Source organism: Coffea eugenioides, chromosome 6, assembly GCF_003713205.1.
Source record: "Coffea eugenioides isolate CCC68of chromosome 6, Ceug_1.0, whole genome shotgun sequence".
In the NCBI taxonomy this organism is placed as follows: Eukaryota; Viridiplantae; Streptophyta; class Magnoliopsida; order Gentianales; family Rubiaceae; genus Coffea; species Coffea eugenioides.
The window spans coordinates 17,308,513-17,332,798 of NC_040040.1; the positions used below are offsets into that span (position 1 = coordinate 17,308,513).

Genomic DNA, 24,286 nt, shown 5'->3' on the forward strand with positions numbered 1-24,286 from the left:
AAATAAACATCAAATCGTTTTCTCCAAAGTGGAAATGAAAGATACATCATTTTTGGGTGCTGTGGCAATTGGATTGCACAATGTAGGTCCAACTGCCCTTTAATCAAACCATGTGAAAAACCCTTTTGAAAATTGACTTTGGACTTGTCAAATTTACTCAAAACAACCACCAATTGCTTCCTAAATTAGGTCCCATCAGAAAGAGGCCTTGACCACCAAAGCAATTCATATCATACTTTTTTTTTTTATGTACATCTTTCCCCTCGTGGATCATGGAACTCCTTTACTCTTTTGAGCTGTTAAATGGCCCCATAGATTTAGAACGATGGAAAACATATTATTGTCTCCTTATCCATTTTTTGACATCGAAATTACTTGCATTTTTTTGGTGTTTGAAAAGCCAATGGTTAACAATTACTGCCTCCTGTCCTTTCTTTCCGGCAGTGCATATAAAACTTGTTTGGCCGAAGTCCAAACACTGCTACTTTTAGTTTCTTTTATCTTTGTAGGCAAAGGCAGAACACATAAAACTAGTGAAATAAACTGAAATTAGCCACTACATGCCATAATTCTCTGCTATCATTATTGACTAATTGCTGGGCTCCCTTTTATCTCTTTATTCTTGATGCATGCCCCCCGAACATAGAGATTAATCATATCAGAAAATGTAGTGTGATGTGATCATATTCTCAGTTCTCAATTTCTGGAACATGCTTCGACCCTATAAAATTGGCAACTGCTACAAGCTTTTAAAGCTCAGTTAAAGGAGACCCAAGTAGGACCAAAAATGCCCTGTAAACAAACACACAAAAGTCTCAGCACCATCAAAACATATCCAAGCATGAGTCTGAAGCGCAGAAAGCATCAAGTCATGATTGCTTACTGGTGTATGCAGTCATCATATTTGCTGCTCTGTGAGGACCATTTCAATCTTGCAAGCAACAGGCAATAGTCAGATCTGACAACATTTGAGTCTGATCAAACCCATTCTAGTGAATTTTCTAAAACTGATGAGCCAGGAAATTTGAAGTTTTTAAGGTCCATTTGAGCTGGATGTGTACGGACCAGGGGTGCAACCGTTCCTGAAGGTTACGTGCATTTTGCATATTACGTAACTCTGTTTGTACATGGTGTAACTTACTTTCAACAACGTGTAATTTTAGAACAAAATTTTGTAGATCCCACACATGTTAAAAATAAGGTACAAGATGAGATTTGGATCGTACTATTTTTTTTGGCCAAATCTTGACCGTGAACTACTCAGGACGGTCTGCCTGATGACCATCCCTGCCCCAAATCCGGATGTGTACTGCTTCTGTCACACAACTCACAAGTACACCTGCAGAATGATCCAATAGTTTTTTTTTTGGAATTTAACCATAGGAAAAGTAGTTTGGTACACAATGCTCTCTTGAAATATGCCATAGAATGGCCTTTTGAAGAAGGATGTGTGTACCTTGAAAGCCACTTGCCATATTTTGGCTCCAGAAGTTAAGGATGCTTGGACACAAAGACAGCTAAAAATAAAAAAATGTTGCCATCTAAATATGCTGACCAAGTAATGAAATCTCCTACTTTCTTTTCGTTAAAAAGAAAAAGAAAAAAAAAACTCAAAGAAAAGAAGGAGTACTCCTGGAAAATGGCACCTGCATATTTAAAAATTTACAGGAGCAGTGCTTTGTTGTGGCTTAGCAGTGAATTATGCCGCAATTTTCCAAGCATTAAACTGATTATTCAACTTGTGCCCGTCTCGTGGTTATAGCTACCACGAATTAAACTGGTCCCTGTCTAGAATCAAGCAGTTAAGATAGTCAATGTGATTTTTATGTACAAGGGCTATATATTTACAAAGTTCGTGTTACAGCTGTTCCATGTTTTTCTTTTTTTGTTTCTATCCATAGTAAAACAATGAAAGTACCAATAAATCATGTAACATTTCAGCTGAAAATTTGCAACATGTTCCCCCCAACCCAACCAATACAAACCCCCATGAAAGCCAGAACAGAAAGGAACATGACTATCAAGAACTCAAGTCCACTGTACTGTGTGAGCTACCATCTTCCATCCGAATCCATGACCTGATAGAGAAAGGCTGTTCAGTTATCTCTAGAATCCTAGACCCCCGAGGCCAGTTTCCATAGCCACCATAGCCACTGTGCCGAGCGTAGCACAACCACAGCTGCTTATATGGGCAGCACCAGTCCAATCCATGATTGTGACCTACAAAAACCACCTGCAATATGCAGACACACAAAAAAATGAGGCTGAAGTTCCACAGTCATATCCCACTCAAAAGGCTTCAAAGTTATAACTAGGCAAATTGGATGAATGCCAATGCTATCAGGATCAATGAGTTGCTGTGATTAACTGTTAAGCTAAAAGGCCAAAAAAAAAAATGAATTATAGTTCAAGACTAGAGATTTGTGATGAATTATACTTCAAAGACTAGAGATTTGTGCTTATAAGTAAATCAGTTTTTAACTCTAGAAAATTGTTGTAAATGCAGTGAGAGAGGGATATCTGCAAGTGTGCTTAGGACCCACGCACAGACAGAGAGAGCATGAGAACTTGTGCAAACAGTAGAGGGAGGGATGCAAGCAGGGGAGAGGTAGAGAGGGAAATTTTAATCAGGCAGAAAAAAGAGCTTGTTTTCAAGAAATCAGCAGTCAAAAAGAGCAAACATGTAGACACTGACCTTACAGCTTAAATGTTTTCTGAGACTGTGTTGAAAGGAAATTGTTGTAGAAATTAAATTGTATAGATGTTAAAATTCAATGTGATTCTGAAGTAGGATGAATGTAGCCTAAAAAAACCCAAAAAGTCATCTATAAGACGAGGTTCCTGGGACATTCTATTCAAATTTTCAACATATGGAGGATAAATACATATTGTCCCATCTTTTTAATCCATTCAAGTCTCGATTCCAATATTTCCAGAAGAAATGCTGTGATCTCTTCACTGGGCTTTTAGGAAGTGTAAGAAGAGCATGAGGGCAACAGACAAAAGTTAGAGCCCGAGGGCAGGTAAACATTTCTGGTGTAACTCCATCACATCCTTACGTGTAAAAGTAGCATTATTTTACCTAGTGTAGAAGTTCAGAAAATTTTATCTTGATTTCATGTCTAGAAAGGTTAGATATTGAGTATTCAAACTCCAAGCGGATGTTTGCTGGTGTGTGGAAGTGATGTAAACTTTTCTGTTAAGTGTAGAAGTACAAAATATGAAAATAAATACTAAAAAAAGGGTGGAAGTAAAAGAATATAAAATCTGCAATTTTGCTAACCTTAACAGAGGGCCTTGCTTCAAGAAGTTTCATCATGCCCATTTCTGCTTCTTGAGCAGCAACACTCTCGTTAAACATTGAACCCACGCACTTGCCTTTGAGAAACCTTGGAGCTGCCTGCTTATAGGCTTGACTTGGTATGTGCCAAAACATTATCTCTGGCACCCTGTTAAATGCTATCCAGTGTGAAGAAGAATATAGATGACCTAAATTAGCTTTTCTGTTTGCACACCACACAGCCAAGAGAAAAGAACCAAAAGGTAAAATCAACTAATGTGCCTGATGTGTGAATTTAACAGATTAATATTCTAAAGTCCCTTTCCCATCCTTCCACATTAGCAACCAACACCATGATTGCAAATACTATTCAAACCTACAAAATATGTTCTACAAAATCTCTATTGCATCAAGTGACATGCATTTGGTGCATAGTAGTTGTTTAAAACACAGATCAGAGTTTCATCTTTGACAACCTTGAGTCAGGGTTGACCTGCTGAGACGTCTGATTGAACCAATTTGCTTGGGAACTAGATAAAACCTCTGGGTATGATCCACCACCAGAATCCAAGAAGTACATTAAGGCCAATGTGACTTCAGGGTCACTTGATGATGACAGTTTGAGAACATAGTTGGAAACGCTTGGCCATAAATTACTTGGCCCACTCTTGGAGTATGATAATGAGTTATGTTGGATCTCATTAGTCATCAGCTCCAAGCGTGGTGTGCCTCTGAAGCTACAATTTTTGCCTCCTGAGACATACCAAAGGACATATCATCAAATTTAGTTTCTGCATTTGTAATCAAATCTAAATTGTGCAAACCTGATTTGAATATTAGTTTTGCAGATTGATCAATTGCCATTTTCCAATTGCGTAAGGGAAATTACGGGGAAGACGGAAAACAGATTTGAAGATGTATGCTTTTGCATGTACGCCATAACTGTCCATTTTACTGCAGTTTACCAGATTCTACAGACAGATTGGATACTCTGGATTTTTACGCTTCTCCAAACTCACTTAAGTAAGCAGAGTGCCACTTAGCTATACAAGTTCCTTGATAGATTAGCAATGCAGTTACAGAGATCCTTACATGTAGAAGTAGAAACAACTAAGCAAAGGTATCTTAATTGGTAAGGAATCTTCATTATAAGTTTAACTTTTTATCATGCAACAGATAACCTAAAAGTGAACTTTTGGCAGGAGTCTTCAGGGCAGCACCATACAATTTAAATTTTAAATCGAGTAAAAAATAACAACTCATTTCACTCCTAGATGAAACCGCAAAAATTAAAATATCACAGAGGATAAACATAGTATTCAGATGTTGATATCAGTTTCCGGAACTAATTGGCAGGTCATTTTCCATTGTACTACTAGCAGTTCTCATGCATTCTCCATTATACCATCATACTGGAGAAATGGTAGAAAGATCAATTTATGTTATCATTTTAGTAACAGACCCTATTTTTCTGTCGGAAGTTGGAATATAAGATCAATGAAACCTGAACATGAAACATTTGTTGAAGGACATCTAAGCTGAGGAATTCCGCTGGACGAAAACCACTCCATTGGCCACTCAAATGGTGCGTCATCATGATTTCCAAAGACAGTGGACCACGGTATTCCTTTCTCTCTTGTTGGAGAAATTGCTTGATCCCAATACAGACTTGCATTTTCTATTGGTATGTTGTTGGCTGTGATGACATCTCCAAGATAAATCACAAAGTCTGCAATTGTATTTCAACAGGTTATATAAAGGATACAAGTTGTCCTTTCTATCTACTATTCAAACTTATTCTTTAGCTTCCAATGCTGGTAGACGCAAGAATTCCACAAAAAAAAAAAAAAAAAGTCAACTTCAATTGAAGTTAACCGTTCTGATTTTGCCATGAAAATCCTTAGTAAATTGCATAAAGCCTAAGCGAGAAAGAGTTAAAAGAATTCAAGTCATATTCGTAGTTTCTGAAAGATTTCTTAAAATAGTCGAAGTAATCATGATACATAAACATGGATGTTCTGCAGACATTTACCTTCAGTTTTAATTAAATAAGTTGTAAAGAAAAACTTCCTCAAAACATTACTCAGAAACATGAAATTGGAGTTTCACTGACTCCAACATCTTTCACAAACCAGTTTGTTAGGGTCTGTCGTCATGGAGCTCAGAAATTGATGATAATGCTAGTGATTTTGTCATCAGATGAGAGTGTAGAAGGCCTCCAAAAGTTTCAATCCTAAACGTGACATTACTCAGAACTATATCCCCTTCCAGCTCACTTTAGATGTTTTGAGGAAAGGACTAGCAAATTGCAGACTGATAGAGGAAAATTTCTTTATGCATGAACAAGTATTAATCATGACAGCTGATTATAATAGTCGATCAAACCATTGCTGGATATCGGTCAGAGACACGGATTTTAGTGAATCGCACAAAGCTTCGGAGGAAGTGCTTCTAGCACCAATGATCATCTGCATAAGCTTCCTAAAGGCCTCCAACAAAATAAACAGGTGCTAACTAGTCCGAAAAGTGAAGTTAGGACATTTATCAACTTGCAAGATTTCAAGTGACAAGAAATTGCAAACAAAAATGTGGTCATCCTGCTCAAGTTACAAGAAATTGCAAAGTGTTATGGTGCTGCAACATTTTACTTAGGCAATTGCCAATCAAGCTTTTGTACTTCCAACCATCCTTGAAAAATGAAATTATGAAATTGTATTTGCACCTTAGAGATTCTAACGACTTATATGTTGAATAATTCTCCAAAGTAGACATAAAATAAGCAAGCAATAAAAAATATGCTGATTTGCATCAACTGCAGATGTTGCAGTGAAAACCAGAGGACATTACCTTAACAGGTCCAACATACAAGTTTCGACATACTTGCATGAGAAAAGCTTAAGTTTTTGGCCCATACTTTATAGTGTATAACGTATATACACAAATTATACTAATTGTATACAGAACAAACACAAGCTACAACCCACCCGGGTTGGTGCACCATTTGGGAAGCTTTTAGAGTTCAAAGACTTATGTTTAACTGTTTTCCATCCTATTTTAAAATAGCATCATATCCCACATTTAGTTAAAAGGCACTCATCCCTAACTTTTGACGATCAAGAATCAAACTGCTGATATCTAAAAGTCTCATTTGACATCTGCTTTGCTGAAATAGCAATAACTACAGTCAAGAATCTTAAACAGTCTTCCTCATTTTCTTTCCTTTGCTGAAAAAACAGAAAAAGGCAAGAAGGGGAGCAGTGGAGCGAAGAAGTGGAAAGGAGATTGGAACGAGAATCGAGCCGGAGTAGTACTAAGTAATTATGTTCTGTTACATCTTTGAGCAAAAATCATCAGTGCCTTAGCCTTCCAAAGTTAAAATTCTAATGCTGTATTACATCTTGAGCAAAAAATTAAGTCATTACGTAATTTTTACAGGAAAATTTCATTGTAAAGTCTTACATCAATGCTAATTCAATCACCTTGACTGGCATAAAACGCTTAACCCCGATTATCAGTTACTCACTACCTTACATATCATTAATCAATCAAATCTCCCATATCTAAAGAATAGATGCAAAACGCAAATAAACTTAGAAATAAACTCATGAATAATTGATGAAATGCAAAACAAGAACAAATAGAAAACCTGAGACAGATGTTTCCTTACCTGGGTGCTCTAGATCAAGAACATTGGACAAGACTCTGATGGAGTTCACATCTTGTTGCGGGCCCCAATCAGTCCAAGCATCCTCACCAAAATGCAAGTCAGCAAAAATAGCAATCTTAAATGTTGAACCCCGAGGCATCTGCAGATAATCTACTGGTTTGGTCCGTAGATTAACTGCTGTCAGCTCAGATGGCCCCGAACTGACGGTCAGGATCATCAGTTGGATTACTATTTCCAAAACCCAGTAATAAAATGATAGAATCGATAAAGGGTTTTTCACAGAATTCTTGTTGGCCATCATCAAAATGTTTCCTCAGTTTATCACACACATGCATACACGGAGACAAGAAGAAGAGCCGTTAGGTGGGAATGAAGCTTAACTAACTTACCAGCTGATCAATGGTTGATTAAATAGCTTTGATTAGTGAACTGTTCATTGACTAAACTACCCATCCATCTTTTGGTTGATTATGTCATTACATTTTGTACTTATCTTCTCAGTAATAGAATTGGAGATTTTACTGTTATTTTGTTGTTTTTCAATGGTGCTGTGGGATCAGACATTACAAAAAGACAAAATATTGTTCTCTAAATTATATGTTATGAACTTGTAAGAGAGAACAAATTTTAATTTGGCCTTTGACTGCTTACAATAACTGATTGTATTTGGTAGGATGGTTGTTCTTTGTATTTGGTAGGCTATCTAGTCTAGGGTAAAAAAAAAGCGAAGCACACGGGATGCTCAGTGCCACTTTTTCAGTGGCAATTCAATGTCACTTCTATATTTATGTCAAGTGTCGATTATTTAATTTGTCATGTGCTATTTATTTAAATTTCTTCTAACACCACGTGATAAGTGGAATTGGTATTGAATTTGGTACCAAGTAATGGCACAGAGGATCTCAACTGAAAAAAAAAAAAGTAAATGTGAAAAGCATTTTGTGGTTAGTACACTTTTTCTATCTATCATTTAACACCATTTATTGTCCAAATAATTTTGTTGATTTTATTTTTCCCGTTTTGATTAAGTTAAATGTACGATCTCAAATTCATTCTTTTGTATGTAAGGTCAAATTTAATTATTGCATCTCTTATTAGACAGATTCTTCTATTCTGCTTTTTAAGGCACAAGATAAGCACACAAAATATAGAAGCGAACCTATTAATCCTAAATCGTAGCACTAATCTTGGAACAGTAAAACGTCATGCACCTTGCCTTGAACTAAGAGGTTTTTTAGCTATTGAAGCGGAAGAAACCAATAATATGCACCCAACAAATTTTTTGTAAGTTGAAATCTACGCTAGCTAATATGCGGGGCAGGCGGCGGGGAAAGCGCAGAAAGAACTAGGTGGTAACCTGTTGAATCTAGACTAATATTAATTATCATTAACTTTACTAAAATGGGTGCATAATTTTGAAAATGTATGCAGACTTGGCAGCACAATTTATTTCTCTTATTGCTTTACCAAGAAAAGAAAATAGAAAATTATCCATGTCTAAGATGACTCTTCGTATCCTCGGCCACATCATTCCTGCCACACAATAAAATTTATTCTCTTTAGTTTCCTTTAGTTTCTAGGCTAGCCTAAGGTTTGGTTCTCAGTTTTAGTTTGACAATATGCAAATTGTATAATGCATTTACAGCGACTGATTTTGCTGTGATCTTCCCTGCTTGAAGAAGATATAGGATTTGTTTACAATTTACATTCTTTGTTTGATTGCAGTTTTTTTTTCTTTTGGTGAATGAAAAGTTTAAATGGATTCGAATCCTGTCTTCACTATGGGTCAGGACATACTTCTGAAACCATAAATTGCTTATAGAGATTCTTACAAATCGCTCATCAACACAACCTAGGACGTACCTCTGAAACCATAAATCGCTTACAGAGATTCTTACCGATCGCTCATTGACATAACCTTCACATCAGTAATGGATTTTAAACATACAATCTTTTGTGAGAAAGTGACTCGTCCTTGCCAATTGAGCCAACTTGTATTGGCAGTTGAGCCAACTTGTTTTGGCTTATTTGATTGCGATAAATAATATGTCCAATGAACCCAAAAATTTGTTGGGAGAGAAATGGGTTGGATGATACGAAAGGAGGAAGTATAACTGAGAAATCTCGGGAAGATCTGGGTTCGACACCTCCCACTTACACTGAAAAAAAGAAAAGAAAAGAAAAGAAAAAGAAAGAACCCAAGAATTTGTTATTTTCGCAAATCATGATTCAAAGTATTACGCGTCTTTGTGTTTCGTTCAATTAAGATCTGTAACTTCCAGTTCGAAAGGGAACCAATTTTGTCATTGTTAAATTTGCACATTAGCGTCATACAAGTCGAGTTAACCATTAATAGTAGTATTGTTCAATTCTTTTTTCTTTTTCTTTTTTTGGTTGAAATCCAAGAACTTTATTTGTGCCAATTCCCTAAAATGAAGAAATTACTAGTTATACGAGAAAAAGAAAGCTTAGTGGATTTAATCCTGCTAATATATCAACTGCTGTACAAGTTAATTATAGACCTTAAAAACCAATGCTTTACAGTGTAATCTCACCAACAAAAGAGAAGTTTAAGTATTAGGGTTCTTTCTTTTTGTTAAAAAAAAACGATGTGTCTATATATATATATATATTTATTTATTTATTTATTTATTTATTTTTTCTGATTTATCCTAATCCCTTGTGTTGTTTATGATCATTCACGTTGGTTATAGTTGAAAAATAAAACAGTTGAGCTTATCATTACGAATCGATTCCCATATTTAATATGGGACTTAACTTTAGTTATACAAATGAAGGAAAAAAGATGGTACGTATAACTCATGAGTATAAATCAATGTCCATGATGGCCTGAATATTCCGAAAAAAATAATGGCAAAATAGATTTTTTCCACCATTTAAGCATGAACTGAAGTAAATTGCACCTTAAATTTGTTTAGATGTACGAAATAATGCAAAAATAACATTAATTGTCTTTAATGAATTAGTAAAATCTTTCAAAACGTGCATATCGAAATGATAAACAGATCAATTCATGCTCTCCTCCAATAACATTATGACCATTTTCCATTGATGAGGGGATGGAAAAAATTTCTGGAAAATGATATCCATATTTTTTTTTTTTTTGGATTTTATTGCATTAAGATTTTTCATGCAAAATGTGGAGAAGTTTACATCCAACAAAATGGACGGTAAATGGTAATGGGTAAGTCCAGTCATTTGTAATTTTGAGGGATTATATTGGTGATCAAATTAAGGCAAATAGATTCAATTAGTGAAAGGTAACAACGTGAAACATGGGTTTTGTACTTTTTGTTTCGCTTCTTGGACAGGCAAATGGATAAAATTAGTGAAAGTTAGCAACGTAAAACATTGGTTTTGCTTCTCTTTTTCGATAAAGAAGATAAAGCATGCTTACAGATCAAAGCCACAAACAGCGAAGTCCACCATTTTTTTTTTTTTTTTGCCCCTCCTATCCCTTCCCACACTCTTTCCACCCTCACAGGATTTGAGTCGTAAATCTGACACTGCGAAAGACTCTAAAAGCTCTCTCCCTTGGCCACTGGATCAATCGAGTGATCATTGCGATGTCCACATTACACACTTTTTTTGTTGTTTTTTATAAGGATCTGTCTAACGAGTGTCCATTGAACACTCGTTAAGACATAATTCAGGTAATGAATTTTTAGAATGATAAACTTAATTAAAAAAAGTGCATAAATATAAGAATGGATAATAATTGTTAGTGTGTATTCACATGATCGATAGGTTGAGTGTGATTAAAGTGTGTTAACCAGTATTCATTGGGCATCCGTTAAAAAAAATCTTTTTTTATAAACGAGAAAATCCATGTTATATTATCAATTTAATAATGCATTTTTAATTATTTTATTAAATCCTTTTGGCCAACTCATTTTGCTCACACCGAATGAAGATAAATTTGCATTAATGTTTCATCAAGTGATATTTGTTTCGTCTTGTTGCTTGATAGAATGATAGTTGATATCCTTGCATTGTACAGATGAAAATGGAGCTATAATTTACACTATAATTAAGATTAGAAGACCTCTATGTTTAGTCAAATAAATAATATTATTATCGTATAATCCTGAAAAGATATCCAACATGGTTCATGATTTGATGTGTCTCACAAACTGCCACGTTTCAGAATATATTATTCTCATGTAATTGAAACCCCACAAAAAAATAAAAAATAAAAAAACCACAAAAGTTAAAATGGACTACGAGGAAAGTACTCCTTAAGTTATTATGGAAAATTCCACATAAACATGCGACCTAAATACCTTTCGACCGACCTAAGGTTGTCCCTTAATTATCAAGATTAACAACTGGCAAACACGTCTAATGACGTTCAGACTGAACATCACTCGCTGCTGCTTTTAATATGTAGCGCGTGTAGTCATCGTTTTGTAGGAATTTGTTGTTCATTTGCAGGTTTTGTCCTCCAACTTTACGACGGGAACGAGTTTGACTCTAACATTCCACACACAAAGTGGCACATAAGGCACCGAAGTGATACGTCTGCCACAAGGCCTACCAGTTTCATAACATAGAGATTTCTACGAGCATCGCTAGGCCATCTTATATACTATACTATATATAAAGCCAGAGGGAGAGGTTCGTATAAACAAAATCTGTCACTTAATGTTTTGTCAAGTATACTCTTATTTCTTAATGCAATTACATCATTTTAATTAATTACTTGTTTCCCTACAATCACTTCACATCCTTACATTTGTTGAATTAATTGTCACTTTAAAATATTCTTTTGGCACAGTTGAACCCTTTTAAACTACTATTTTCTAACAAATATAATTCTAATCATTTAATATCTTTTATTAGTTGTATACACATTGGGCATGCACTTAGGGCAAAAAAAAGTTAAGTTTTACAAGTTACTCAAATGTGTTAAATGTAGAGGTTAACCTCATTGATTCTTTTGAAGCACGTATTGAATTCGATTAAGTAAATATTCTTTGAGTCTCAAAAGGTACGAGCATAATGGCTATAATTAGTTTTATACAATTCAAAGATCATTTAAAATTAAGTAAAGTATTTTAACGTATAAGTTTTTTAGATATTCAAACAAGTTCATCTAAGATGTGGAGTCAAATTTTAACCACTAACATATAACTATTCTTTTTAAAAACTAATGATGAGATCAAGAAGCTTCTCTCTTAACATCATACGTACCTTGATGGCGTCTATATATGCAAAGAAGCATGAATTCAAACTTAAAACTCATTCTGTATGTAATTGTTACAATTACATTTTTATTGAATATATTGAATATGTATTCTCTTTTCCTTTTTTTCCCTTTCATAAATATGTACCTTCGTATCACGTGTTTCAATCTCTGAAACATACATCAGCAATATTGTAACGTATAGTTTCTTATTGAATATCTTAACCTAGAGCCATTTATCTCATCGCAGCGTATGCATCAACACGTGTCATTGTAATGTATAATAGCTGTTTATGACATTATAATGTATGCATTAATACGTGTCATTTGTAACGTATAGTAATCATATATCTCATTATAACATATGCATCAACATGTATCCATGTAACGTATAATAGCTATTTATCTCATTGTAACATATATATATCAGCATGTGTCATTGCAACCGTATAGTTTTCAACATTTTTAGTGGCATTAAGCTTTAAAATTTTTTTGGTATGTTATCTAATCTATCTTTCATGATTATCTTATCTAATTAATTCACTTGTGAAAATTATGAACCTAATGGGTAAATATCTAAATTTTTTTACTCATTGTGAGAATTTAAAACTTTAGCACAATCGCATCAGTGTCTTCTAAAATGCTTAACTTGTTACTTGGAAAAGACTAAGTTACACACAACTAAATTAAATTAATGGAATTCCAAAAATTTTGAAGAATTCCAATGCAACTTCACAAAACCTTGATCTATACTCTAAATCATACAATAAACATTGAGGCAAAAGAGCTGTTTCCTTAAAACTGGAAAAGTATCCAGCTAGAAAGGAAAAATGTAATGTTTAAGACATTTGTATGTACTATTCCAATATTACTAGTAATAGTTCACGTGCTTTGCATGTGATTATAACATTCTAAAATATATTATTCTTTAGACACTAAAAACTTTTTGTGAAATTTTGATCATCAACATCATAATATAGTATTTTTATATTATTTATTTTCTTTAACCAATTACTTTTAAAAATTTTATTAAATGGAAAGAGACAAAAAGCACTCCAATGTAGTTAACATGCCCCTTAGGATTAAATTTAGAACAATGAACCAAACATTTTTTTGATTTATAACTTGAATTCTAACATTTCAAATATATTGATAATATCATGTTTTACCAAAATTGTTGTACATTCGTGATTTTATTACACATAAATCACATTCAGTACAATTTTTCAGAAATGAATAATATAATTAAGCTAAAAAATAAACATATATGTAATTTCAATTCTTCGTCTTCTTTCTATTACTATTTTTGTTAATAATGGAGTAATAATGATCCACCACGTAAAGTTTATTTTTTAGACTTATACATTTTGACAATTGAAATTTCATAGATAGAGATAATTGGACTTTTTCCATTTTCTTTTCTTTTAATCATATTTTTAGCACAATCCAATGCAAAGCAAAAGTAACAAGTCTACTTTTTTCAAACTTAATTTTCATAAATATTTTAAAACTTTACATTTCATAATTGCTACTGTTATTCACTAATATTACAATACAATAAATATATGTAATCATTAGAAAAATAAAGGTATTTTGGGCATCACAAAAAATAATTTGGATATCATTCTTCATTTTAAATTTACTCTTATTATAATGATTTTTTTATGATTGAAGATGACTTCTGCATTGCTTGATGGATGGATTTGGTTTGCTCAAACTAATACAAATGAAGCATTATTATATGTTACCAAAAGCAATGTTTGTCTTCCCTTAGATATCAGTGATTTGAATGTTGTCTTTAATATTATTTGAATTGTATTTCGGATGTTTTAATTAATTGCTATTCACTTTATATCATTTTATGAATCATTTTCAATTTTTTGTCAGTTTTTCTTGTTTTGAGGGATTGCTATTAATAATAATAATAGTTTGTATAGCGCTATTTCAAATACATCCCATAAATGTTTCTCAAATAATTTCACAGTTTATAACTTGAAGGAGATGTTTCCTTCTAAATAATATGGTATGATGCAATATAATAACTTTTATAATCAATCATTATTTTCTTCTAAGCCACCTACAATTAAGATTGTATAAAATTTTAATCACAAATTAAGAAGGGCATAATTGAAATGACAAAAAGTAAGATCACAATAGTGCCTACATTTACACTCCTGAGTACCAGGACTCGTGATACTTTTTATATAGTAATGAGATGTACCTTAATGTCTTCTATATATGCAAAGAAGCACGAATTCATTATATATATATATATTGACTTAAAACTCATTTTGTATTTAATTGTTTCAACTACATTTTTATTGAATATACCAAATATGTACTTTCTTTCCTTTTTTCCATTCATAAATAAGTCCCTCATATCACGTGCTTCAACTTCTGAAACATACATCAGCACGTATTATTGTAATGTGTAGTTTCTTGTTGAGTATCTTAACTCATAGCCGTTTATATCATTGTAAGGTATGCATCAACACGTGTTATTGTAATGTTTAATAGCCGTTCATCTCATTATAATGTATGCATTAACATGTGTCATTGTAATGTTTAGTAATCATTTATCTCATTATAACGTATGCATCGACATGTATCGGTGTAACGTCTAATTGCTGCTTATCTCATTGTCACGTACACATCAACATGTGTCATTGTAACGTATAGTTTTTCAACTTTTTTTAGTGGCATTGAGCTTTAAAATTTTTTGGTATGTCATCTATCTTTTGTGATTATCTTATCTAATTAATTCAGTTGTGAAAATTATGAACCTCATGGGTAAATATCTAATTTTTTATACTCATTGTGAGAATTTACAACTTTGGCACAGTCGCATTAGAGTCTTCTAAAATGCTTAACTTGTTACTCAGAAAAGACTTAGTTACATACAACTAAATTAAATTAATGGAACTCCATAAAGTTTGAAAAATTCTAATGCAATTTCACAAAAACCTTGATCTATACTCTAGATCATACAATAAACATCGAGGCAAGGGTGCAATTTCCTTAAAAATTGAAAATTAACCGGTTAGAAAGGAAATATGTAATGCTTAAGACGTTTGTATGTACTGCCTATATATTAATAGTAATAGCACGTGTTTTGCACATGATTATGCTATTTTAAAAATATTATTTTTTAGGTACTAAAAACCTTTTGTGAAATTTTAATAATCAACATCAAAATATAGTATTTTTATGTTATTTATTTTCTTTAACTAGTTACTTTTAAAAAATTTATTAAATAAAAAGAAGCAAAAAACATTCCAATGTAGTTAACATGTCCCTTAGAATTAAATTTGGAACCATGAAACTAACATTTTTTTTTATTTATAGCTTGAACTCTAACATATCAAATATTGATAATATCATGTTTTACCAAAATTGTTGTATATTCGTGATTTTATTACGCATAAATCACAATCATTACAATTCTTCATAATTGAAGAATATAATTAAGCTAAAAAATAAACATACATGTAATTTCAATTCTTTGTATTCTTTTGATTACTATTTTTGTCAATAATAGAGTAATAATGATCCACCACGTAAAGTTTTTTTTGGCCTATACATTTTGACAAGTCTACTGTTTTCATATGAGTATAATATTTTTGGTTTCAGTATCAGTGTTTTTGATGATCATGGAATTAGAATGAGAATTTTGGCTAATTAACAATTTTAATATTAATTTTTAGTATATTGCAGTATTATTTTTTTTCAAGAGCTAGTTTTTAATCCATAACCGCTACCATTATTGTCAATTATTGGAATGCACTAAATCTGTCTAATTACAATTGTCACCGTAAATGAAATTTACTTAATTTTAAAACTTTACATTTCATAATTGCTACCATTATTCACTAAAATTGCAATACAATAAATATATGTAATCATTAGAAAAATAAAGGTATTTTGGGCATCACAAAAAATAATTTGGATATCATTTTTCATTTTAAATTTACTTGTATTATAATGCTTATTTTATCATTAGAGATGGTTTCTACTTGAATTAATGGACAGATTTGGTTTACTCAAACCAATACAAATGAAGCATTACTATATGTTACCAATAACAATGTTTGTCTTCTCTTGGATATCAGTGATTTGGATATTGTCTTTGATATTATTTGAATTGTATTTCAAACTTTTTATTTCATTTGCTATTCACTTTATATCATTTTATGAATCGTTTTCAATTTGTTTTCAGTTTGTCTTGTTTTGAAGGATTGCTATTAATGATAATAATAGTTTGTATGGTGCTATTTCAAAATTTTTTTCCAATTTAATACTATTATTTCAATTATAAAGCTGTTAAAACGTTTTGTACATTGAAATTTCATTCGGTGTAACATGAAAAATTCTTCTCCTTCTGAATTGGATATATACAACTTATATAACACATCCGAAAAAATTTTCTCAAATCATTATGTTTCTCAAATAATTTCATTATTTATAACTTTAAGGAGATGCTTCCTTCTAAATAAATATGTTATGATGCAATATAGTAACCTTAATAATCAACCATTATTTTCTTCTAAATCACTTATAATTATGATCATATAAAATTTTAATCACAACTTAAGAAGGGCATAATTGAAATGACAAAAAGTAAGATCACAATAGTGCCTACACTTGCATTCCAAAATATCAAAACTCATGATACTTTTTATATAGTAATGAGATCTACCTTGATGGCGTCTATATATGCAAAGAAGCATGAATTCATTTTATAAATATATTGACTTAAAACTCATTCTATATTTAATTGTTACAACTATATTTTTATTGAATATACTGTATATGTACTATTTTTCTTTTTTTTTTCCCTTTCATAAATATGTCCCCTCATATCACGTGTTTCAACCTTTGAAACATACATCAGCACGTATTATTGTAACATATAGTTTCTTGTTGAATATCTTAACCTAGAGCCATTTATCTCATTGTAATGTATATATCAACACGTGTCATTGTAATGTATGATAGCCGTTCATCTCATTATAACATATGCATTAACAGGTGTCATTGTAACATATAGTAATCGTTTATCTCATTATAACATATGCATTAACACGTGTCATTGTAACGTATAGTAATTATCTCATTATAGCGTATGCATCAACATGAATCGGTGTAATGTATAATTGTTGTTGATCTCATTGTAACATATACATAAGCTTGTGTCATTGTATCGTATAGTTTTTCAACATCTTTTAGTGGCATTGAGCTTTAAATTTTTTTGGGTATGTAATCTATCTTTCATGATTATCTTATCTAACTAATTCACTTGCAAAAAATTATGAACTTAAAGGGTAAATATCTAATTTTTTTTTTACTCATTTACAACTTTTACGGAGTCACATTAGTGTTTTCTAAAATGCTTAACTTGTTGCTTAGAAAAGACTAAGTTACATACAACTAAATTAAATTAATGGAACTCCAAAAAGTTTGAAGAATTCTAATGCAACTTCACAAAATCTTGATCTATACTCTAAATCATTCAATAAACATCAAGGCAAGGGAGCTGTTTCCTTAAAAATGGAAAAGTAACCAACTAGAAAGGAATATGTAATGTAAAATGAAAAATGTAATGTTTAAGACATTTGTATGTACTACTTTTATATTATTAGTAATAGTTCACGTGCTTTGCACGTGATTATACTATTTTAAAATATATTATTCTTTAGATACTAAAAACCTTTTGTGAAATTTTGATTATCAACATCATAATATAGTATTTTTATATTATTTATTTTCTTTAGCCAATTACTTTTAAAATTTTTATTAAATTAAAAGAGAAAAAAAGCATTTCAATGTAGTTAACATGCCTCTTAGGATTAAATTTGGAACCATGTATAGCTTAAACTCTAACATATCAAATATTGATAATATCATGTTTTACCAAAATTGTGGTATATTCGTGATTTTATTACATATAAACCACAATTGTTACAATTTTTTTAAATGAAGAATATAATTAAGCTAAAAAATAAACATACATGTAATTTGAATTCTTTGTATTCTTTTTATTACTATTTTTGTCAATAATGAAGTATAAATGATTTATCACGTAAAAGTTTTTTGGCTTATATATTTTGACAATTGAAATTTTATAGATAGAGATGATTGTATTTTTCATTTTTCATTTTCTTTTAATCATATTTAATCATATTTTTTTCATTTTTCTTTTCTTTTAATCATATTTTTTCTTTTTTTTATTGCTCTTATTGATAATAATACTTTATATGGTGCTATTTCAAATTTTCTTTTTTCTAGTTTAATACTCCCTTCCTCCAATTGAAAGTGTTATCCTTTCTATTTTGGGATGTTGCACAACATTTGTCATGTTTGAAAAGTCAAAGTACTTTTAGTTTCTCTTTCCAATATAGTTATTTTTTCTAATCATATACATGTTACCATTCAAATTTAAAATTTGAATTTGTGGAGGTAAAATTGAAAAGAAAAGTACAAACATCACAATCAAACCACTATTGTTAAAAAGTTGGATTCCCCAAACATGATTAAATAATTGGGACGAAGGGAGTACTGTTATTTCAGTTATAAAGCTGTTATAACTTTTTGTACATTGAAATTTCATTGGGTGCAACATGAAAAATTCTTCTCCTTCTGAATTGGATGTGTACAACTTATATAACACATCCGAAAACTATTTCTCAAATCATTATGTTTTTTTCATCGTTTATAACTTTAGGGTGATGTTTCCTTCTAATTAAATATGGTATGACATAATATAGTAACCTTAATAATTAACCATCATTTTCTTTTAAGCCACCTACAATTAAGATTACATGAAACTTTAACCAAGAACATAATTGAAATGATAAAAAGTGTTATTATAATAGTGCTTACACTTGCGCTCCAAAGTTTCATGACTCATGATGATACTTCTTTCTGGCTAATAGCTGGGTTCAACCATGAATAAATCAAATCTGACAGTAGACCTTTACCACCTTGAAAGACTTCAAATTGGGGACAACCTTAAAACGTAAAAAGCACATAGCATTGGATTGGGACCAATATTGAAGAAAGCATGATTGCGGCCTTTGCTGGCATCTCACCAACCACACAGATCCAATTCCCATCCTGATCAGAAAACCTTGCCGCCATATATTGCCGTTTTAACCGACCTGCGCGTAATAAACGCGCCTGTGTAGAGACTGGAATCCATATCGCCTCCACAGCAATAGTGCTAGAAAACTCCGGATACGGGGCACAAACGGTTGCACCTGTAACCGTTTGTGAAGGTTGTCCTCATTTTGCACTGCACGTAATATTAGTTAAACACGATGTAACTTTTTTTTTTACAGGATGTATTTTCAGAACAGATAGTGGTGGGCCCACACTTGGCACGAAAATCGAGTTACATGTTGTAATTTCAGCCGCACAAAATTTTGAAGGCAAATCTTGACCCTTAACCGTGTAGGGACGGTCCCTGCCCCAAATCCGAAAACTCCTGATCCTTGTCAGAAAAGAAAACAAACCGACCGCATCATAATTACATAAAAATATAAGGGGGTATAAAATAAATCTCCCAAAACCGTCAAATCTTTGCCAGTTTCGCTTTTGTTTTCTGTCGCTCATTAGAGCAAACGACTCTGTTCCAATCCAACGTGGTTTCGAGGGAAAAAAAACAAAATAAAGTTTCCTTTTCCTGATCACTTTCAAAAACCCAACCCCTTCTTCTAAGTCTGCAAAATTAGCCCTTTTTATATATAAATCCGTCCAATTCAAACTTCACCTGTGTTCTCTGACAAGGATTTTGACCTGGGAAAAAATTACCCCTTTTGCGCTTTTGTTTTAATATTTTAATATAAAACTTATTTCTTGGAAGCTTGTGAAGGAAAACCCAGTCACGGTATTCTGTTTCCGTGCAAAAATTCCTTGCTTTCTCGAGTCTTCTGCTGTTCCTGGTAAAATCCCAGTTACCAAAATCTCAAGAAGAAAAGAACCCTTGTGTTTGTTTTTTTTTTTTTATAACTTATTAGGCTTATTTTTGTTGCTTGCTTGATTTTATCTAAATTTTCTTTTGCTTTTACGGGTTGTGAAGTGATCATGGAGAGTAGAAGAGGAGGAGGACAAAAGGGTGATAAGTATTCTAGTCCCGAGGCTCCAAGAAGGAGATCATTCAGCAAAAAGCCACCTAGAGGTATCGTTTTCCGTTTGATTTTATGTTATTATATATATTTTTGACAGTTTTCATTTTTGTTCATGCTTCGATTAGTTGATGCTTGATCAGTTCTTTTACTTGTTTTCTAAAGACTATTCATTTTTCTCTGGTGATTTGCATAATTTTCTATTATATCGTGGTAACAGTATTTAGTCCCGGATGGTTTTGGTTGATGATGACAATAATTCCTCTGTTTACCGTTCATAGCTTCTGTTATCAGGTGCAGTTTTAGGAAACTCTACATGGTCCCCCCCCCTCCCCCTGCCGCCGCCCCTCCCCCCCAACACAAAAAAAAAATAAGGAAAATAAGGGAGAGGAAATCTATTTTGGATTTTTGCTGTCTGGTGGTGTTCTTGTGTCTGCTTGTTGTACTTTGTACGGATCTTGCCATCTCTGGTTCCCTGTATGTGGATTAGGTGCATTGTTTGGAATGGCCTTCGAGGAATTAGAAATCAAGTTCATTTTTTTACCTATCTGAAGTCTGGTGAAATTATGTAGCGTTCTCATAGGGGTCATGTTAATGTGTCGAAGTATAATATAGTTTGTAAAATTTGGGAAACATGTAGCATTTCTTAGATGATAGCGATCTTGTAACTTTCTTAGCTAATATCTGTTGGATTCTGGCCGGTGTATGTGGTAATAGGAGATTCTTAGTTATCAAAAAACAGATTGAAGTAGCTTTCTGGAAAATGTATGTCCTGAGTTTTTTTTTGTTCAGAAGAAAGATGGTGTGTTGGAAATCATAAATGAGAATGTGGCATCATGGTAATTCTCATAAATGAGAATTGTGGTACAATAATGACAGTCAATTTGGAGCACTACTTGCTGAATGTGCTTTAATAAAGATTGGTTTGAAAATTTGGTGTGTAGTTCTTATGTGTCATTTTCGCTGCTCCATTGTACCATGAATATCCTTTTTTTTTGGTTGTTGGTGCATTTAAGGATCAATAGCTTGGGCTTACGCATGTTCTGTTTTGTTACTTTGATTCGTTTGCTTTTTGTGTTTCTCAAAAAGCTCCCAATTATTACCTTGTCATATAATTACTCTTCCCACCAATTAGTAGGGTTATCCGGGTTATCCCCCCTCCCCCCCAAAAAAAAAAGGCCCCTGCTGTTTAATTCGTTTATCTGATTTTTTGTCAGATGCATTGCCAGCAGCAACTAAATTCATGGTATCCATTTTCTCCAGGTAGTTGGCAGCCTACAGTGCCGTCATGGGAGAAAACATTCTGCAAAGTGGTTGGTTCACTGGATTGGGAAAAAATACTGTACATGAAGAAGTTTGTGTACCTGTATGAGAATGTGGTGAAGTGGGATGACTCTGCAGGTGAAGAAGCATTTCACAATGCGAAAAAACGGTTCTTGGCCAACATGCGTGGCCTTCCTTGTGATGTAACATTGCCTGATCCAGATCTTTACATCGATGAAGTTGATTGGGATTCAAAAATTGATACTGAGCTGCTATCAGAGCTTGAATATAGATCTGTGGTTCCTGATATGGCTGAAAACCACGAACCAGTGGTAATATTTGGTGATAGTCTTCTCGACAACCAAGGTTTCTCGGCTTCTGGTTGGGGTGAATGTGAAGCGGATTTCAAAAAAGCTACCAATTCATCTTCCCATAATCATGATAGCCCAGGGGAGCGAAGTGTTTGCAAGAGCAAAGTATCCGCAAAAGAGAATGGCTGGGAAGATTCAGGGAATAATGCGTGTGTACCAGATGCTGGTAGTGGATTCATGGGAGATACTGGATGGGGAGATGGTTGGGACAATTCCTGGTCCTGGGATAATCCTAATGATAAAAAACTGGACTGTAACTATCTGAAAGGTCCTGAGAATGGTGGAGCTGGGGACACTTGGGATGGAAGCTATGGCAAGAAGGTTAATGCTGGTAGATTCATGTCAAGGTACAAGACTACAAGGTTCCATGGCAACGAGCAACACGGTAGTTACACATGGAGGAATGGTAATGGCCGCAAGGAGAGGGGAGCTTTTGTTTATAACAGCTCAAATGCAGAACGCTGGATGAACTCATGCGGGCCTTTGAGTTACCATGCTGCTGGCAATGCTGGACAGGCATGGAATTTGGAAAAGCCAGTTTCTTGAAATATATTGGAGACATGATTGTATTCTAGTAAATCATTGTGAAGTAGGGTGTATAATATTCTTATTGAACCATATTGTCTACGGTATAGGTACCAATTTTGGTGACATATTGTTTGAGAGACCTTCTCCCCTGAAATTTTGAACATAGATGAATTGGGGGCGAGTGGAGTGCCAGTTTATGTAAGATTGGTTTGCTGTTTTTTGTTTTCTTTTTTTTTTTTTTTTCGCTTTTGATTTCACTTGTTTCTCCACTGGCTAAGGGAAGTTGTTGTTTTGTTTCTTTCATCTTCTTTCTGGCCTAACAAAAAAGAGGGAGGAGGGGAAACAAATAGTCAAATATGGTAAGGTCAAAAGAGATCCAAAGTGGTAAGGTCCTTGCTCACCAACTAGTAATCTATGAAATGGAAGGTATGTTTCCAGAAAGACAGCAAAGGGTCAGCTCTTCTGAAATATTTGCAAATTCACTCAGTCCAAAATCAGAAGATTAAGAGAAAAATGTTTGCATGATTTATGAGCAAGCCCAAGGCAGGGGAGTAACGATTCGCATTCTTTAAGGGTTAGAGAATTAAAAACAAGAAACAGGGAATAGAAGCTAAATGGAAAACAAAATCAGGCAGCACGAACATGAAGAAATATATTGTTTATGCAAATTGGTAGCGAGTATTTTTGGCTAAAAAACTTGACAAGGGATCAATCGAGGACCCCTTCAATCTAATAATAAATTCTGGATCCAGGATTGATCTACATCAACGACAAAATTCCAAGCTATGATTACCTGTCTATAAATGATCAAGAATGATGATACTCTAAGAAGAATAAGACAAAATAATGAATGATCACCCCTGATGATCAAGACAATGAAGTTTACCAAGATGCAGCAGAGTCCTCTGGCGGCAGTGGGTGATACAGGAAAGCAGCTGACTGAGAAAGGAGAGAGTGAAAACTTAGAGGCAAAAGGGCTGTATTTATTTCGAATCCTAGTCCAGACAGGTTTTTGGGTCGTAAATTGTCTGCTGCCCAATTAAAGCGGCCCATTTCTTTGTCCTTAATAGTAACAAGAAAACCAAAAATGTAAAGGAATTCGGCGCTCTATTTCTTTAATCTCAAATTAAAATCAGTCTGCTAAAATCCTAGCTACGTTTTTTTTTTTTTCCTTTTTTTGGTTTCTTTATCGAGCTTTCTTTTGAATTGTCCTTTTCTTTTTTGGGTTTTATAGGATTTTACGTCAAGGAAAATCTCTAGTTCTTGTTAGTTGTTTGTGTGGTTTGGCAGCCTTTTAGACTTTGAGATGAATATTATGATTTTTACTTACCTCTTTAGAAAATGAAAATCATTGGTTAAAAGTTTATTAAGGACTAGAAAATTTGGATGATTTTATTGGCTATATCAATTCAAAATAGACAGTGTAACTGTGAAAAAAAGAGTTTCAATCATCAAACGGGCCTTGCCTTGTCTAAATTCGTGCTTTCTCCGGTTAGTTCGCATGAGCAACCAATGTTAACCCTTTTTTCCGCAGGTTCTTGGCAGCCTAAAGCACTTTCATGAGAGAAAAGATTCTGTGAAGTAGTTGGTTCACTGGATTGGGAAAGAATATTAGGTGCGAATAAGTTTGTTTAACTTTATAACGTGTTGGATTGGGAATGGCTCTGCTGGTGAAGATCCATGAAATGAATATAGACTCATGGCATAGATGGGGTTTATTCATAGGACCTTAGCTGCTATTGGACTTTGAACGTAGATGGGGTTCGTGATGTGGCTAAATATAACGACTATGTGATCATTTTCCCCAAAAAAAAAAGCTACATAATTCATCTTCCATAACATGATAGC

The 24,286-nt window shown here is 33.2% G+C and overlaps 2 protein-coding genes across 2 annotated transcripts; one reads left to right on the forward strand and one right to left on the reverse strand.

Annotated features, from left to right (window-relative positions):
* Positions 1-1,795: 1,795 nt before the first annotated feature.
* LOC113775537 (probable inactive purple acid phosphatase 16) lies at positions 1,796-7,345 on the reverse strand. The gene is made up of 5 exons (XM_027320466.1): positions 6,948-7,345; positions 4,785-5,009; positions 3,757-4,033; positions 3,284-3,449; positions 1,796-2,233 (listed from the first exon to the last, which is right to left on the reverse strand). The coding sequence occupies exons 1-5, from the start codon at positions 7,246-7,248 to the stop codon at positions 2,021-2,023; spliced, it is 1,182 nt and encodes a 393-aa protein (XP_027176267.1). The 5' UTR covers positions 7,249-7,345; the 3' UTR covers positions 1,796-2,020.
* Positions 7,346-19,768: 12,423 nt separating this feature from the next.
* On the forward strand, positions 19,769-22,664 carry LOC113775403. The gene is made up of 3 exons (XM_027320260.1): positions 19,769-20,093; positions 20,231-20,329; positions 21,540-22,664. Exons 2-3 carry the CDS (start codon positions 20,236-20,238, stop codon positions 22,454-22,456), a joined length of 1,011 nt encoding a protein of 336 aa, XP_027176061.1. The 5' UTR covers positions 19,769-20,093; positions 20,231-20,235; the 3' UTR covers positions 22,457-22,664.
* Positions 22,665-24,286: the final 1,622 nt, after the last annotated feature.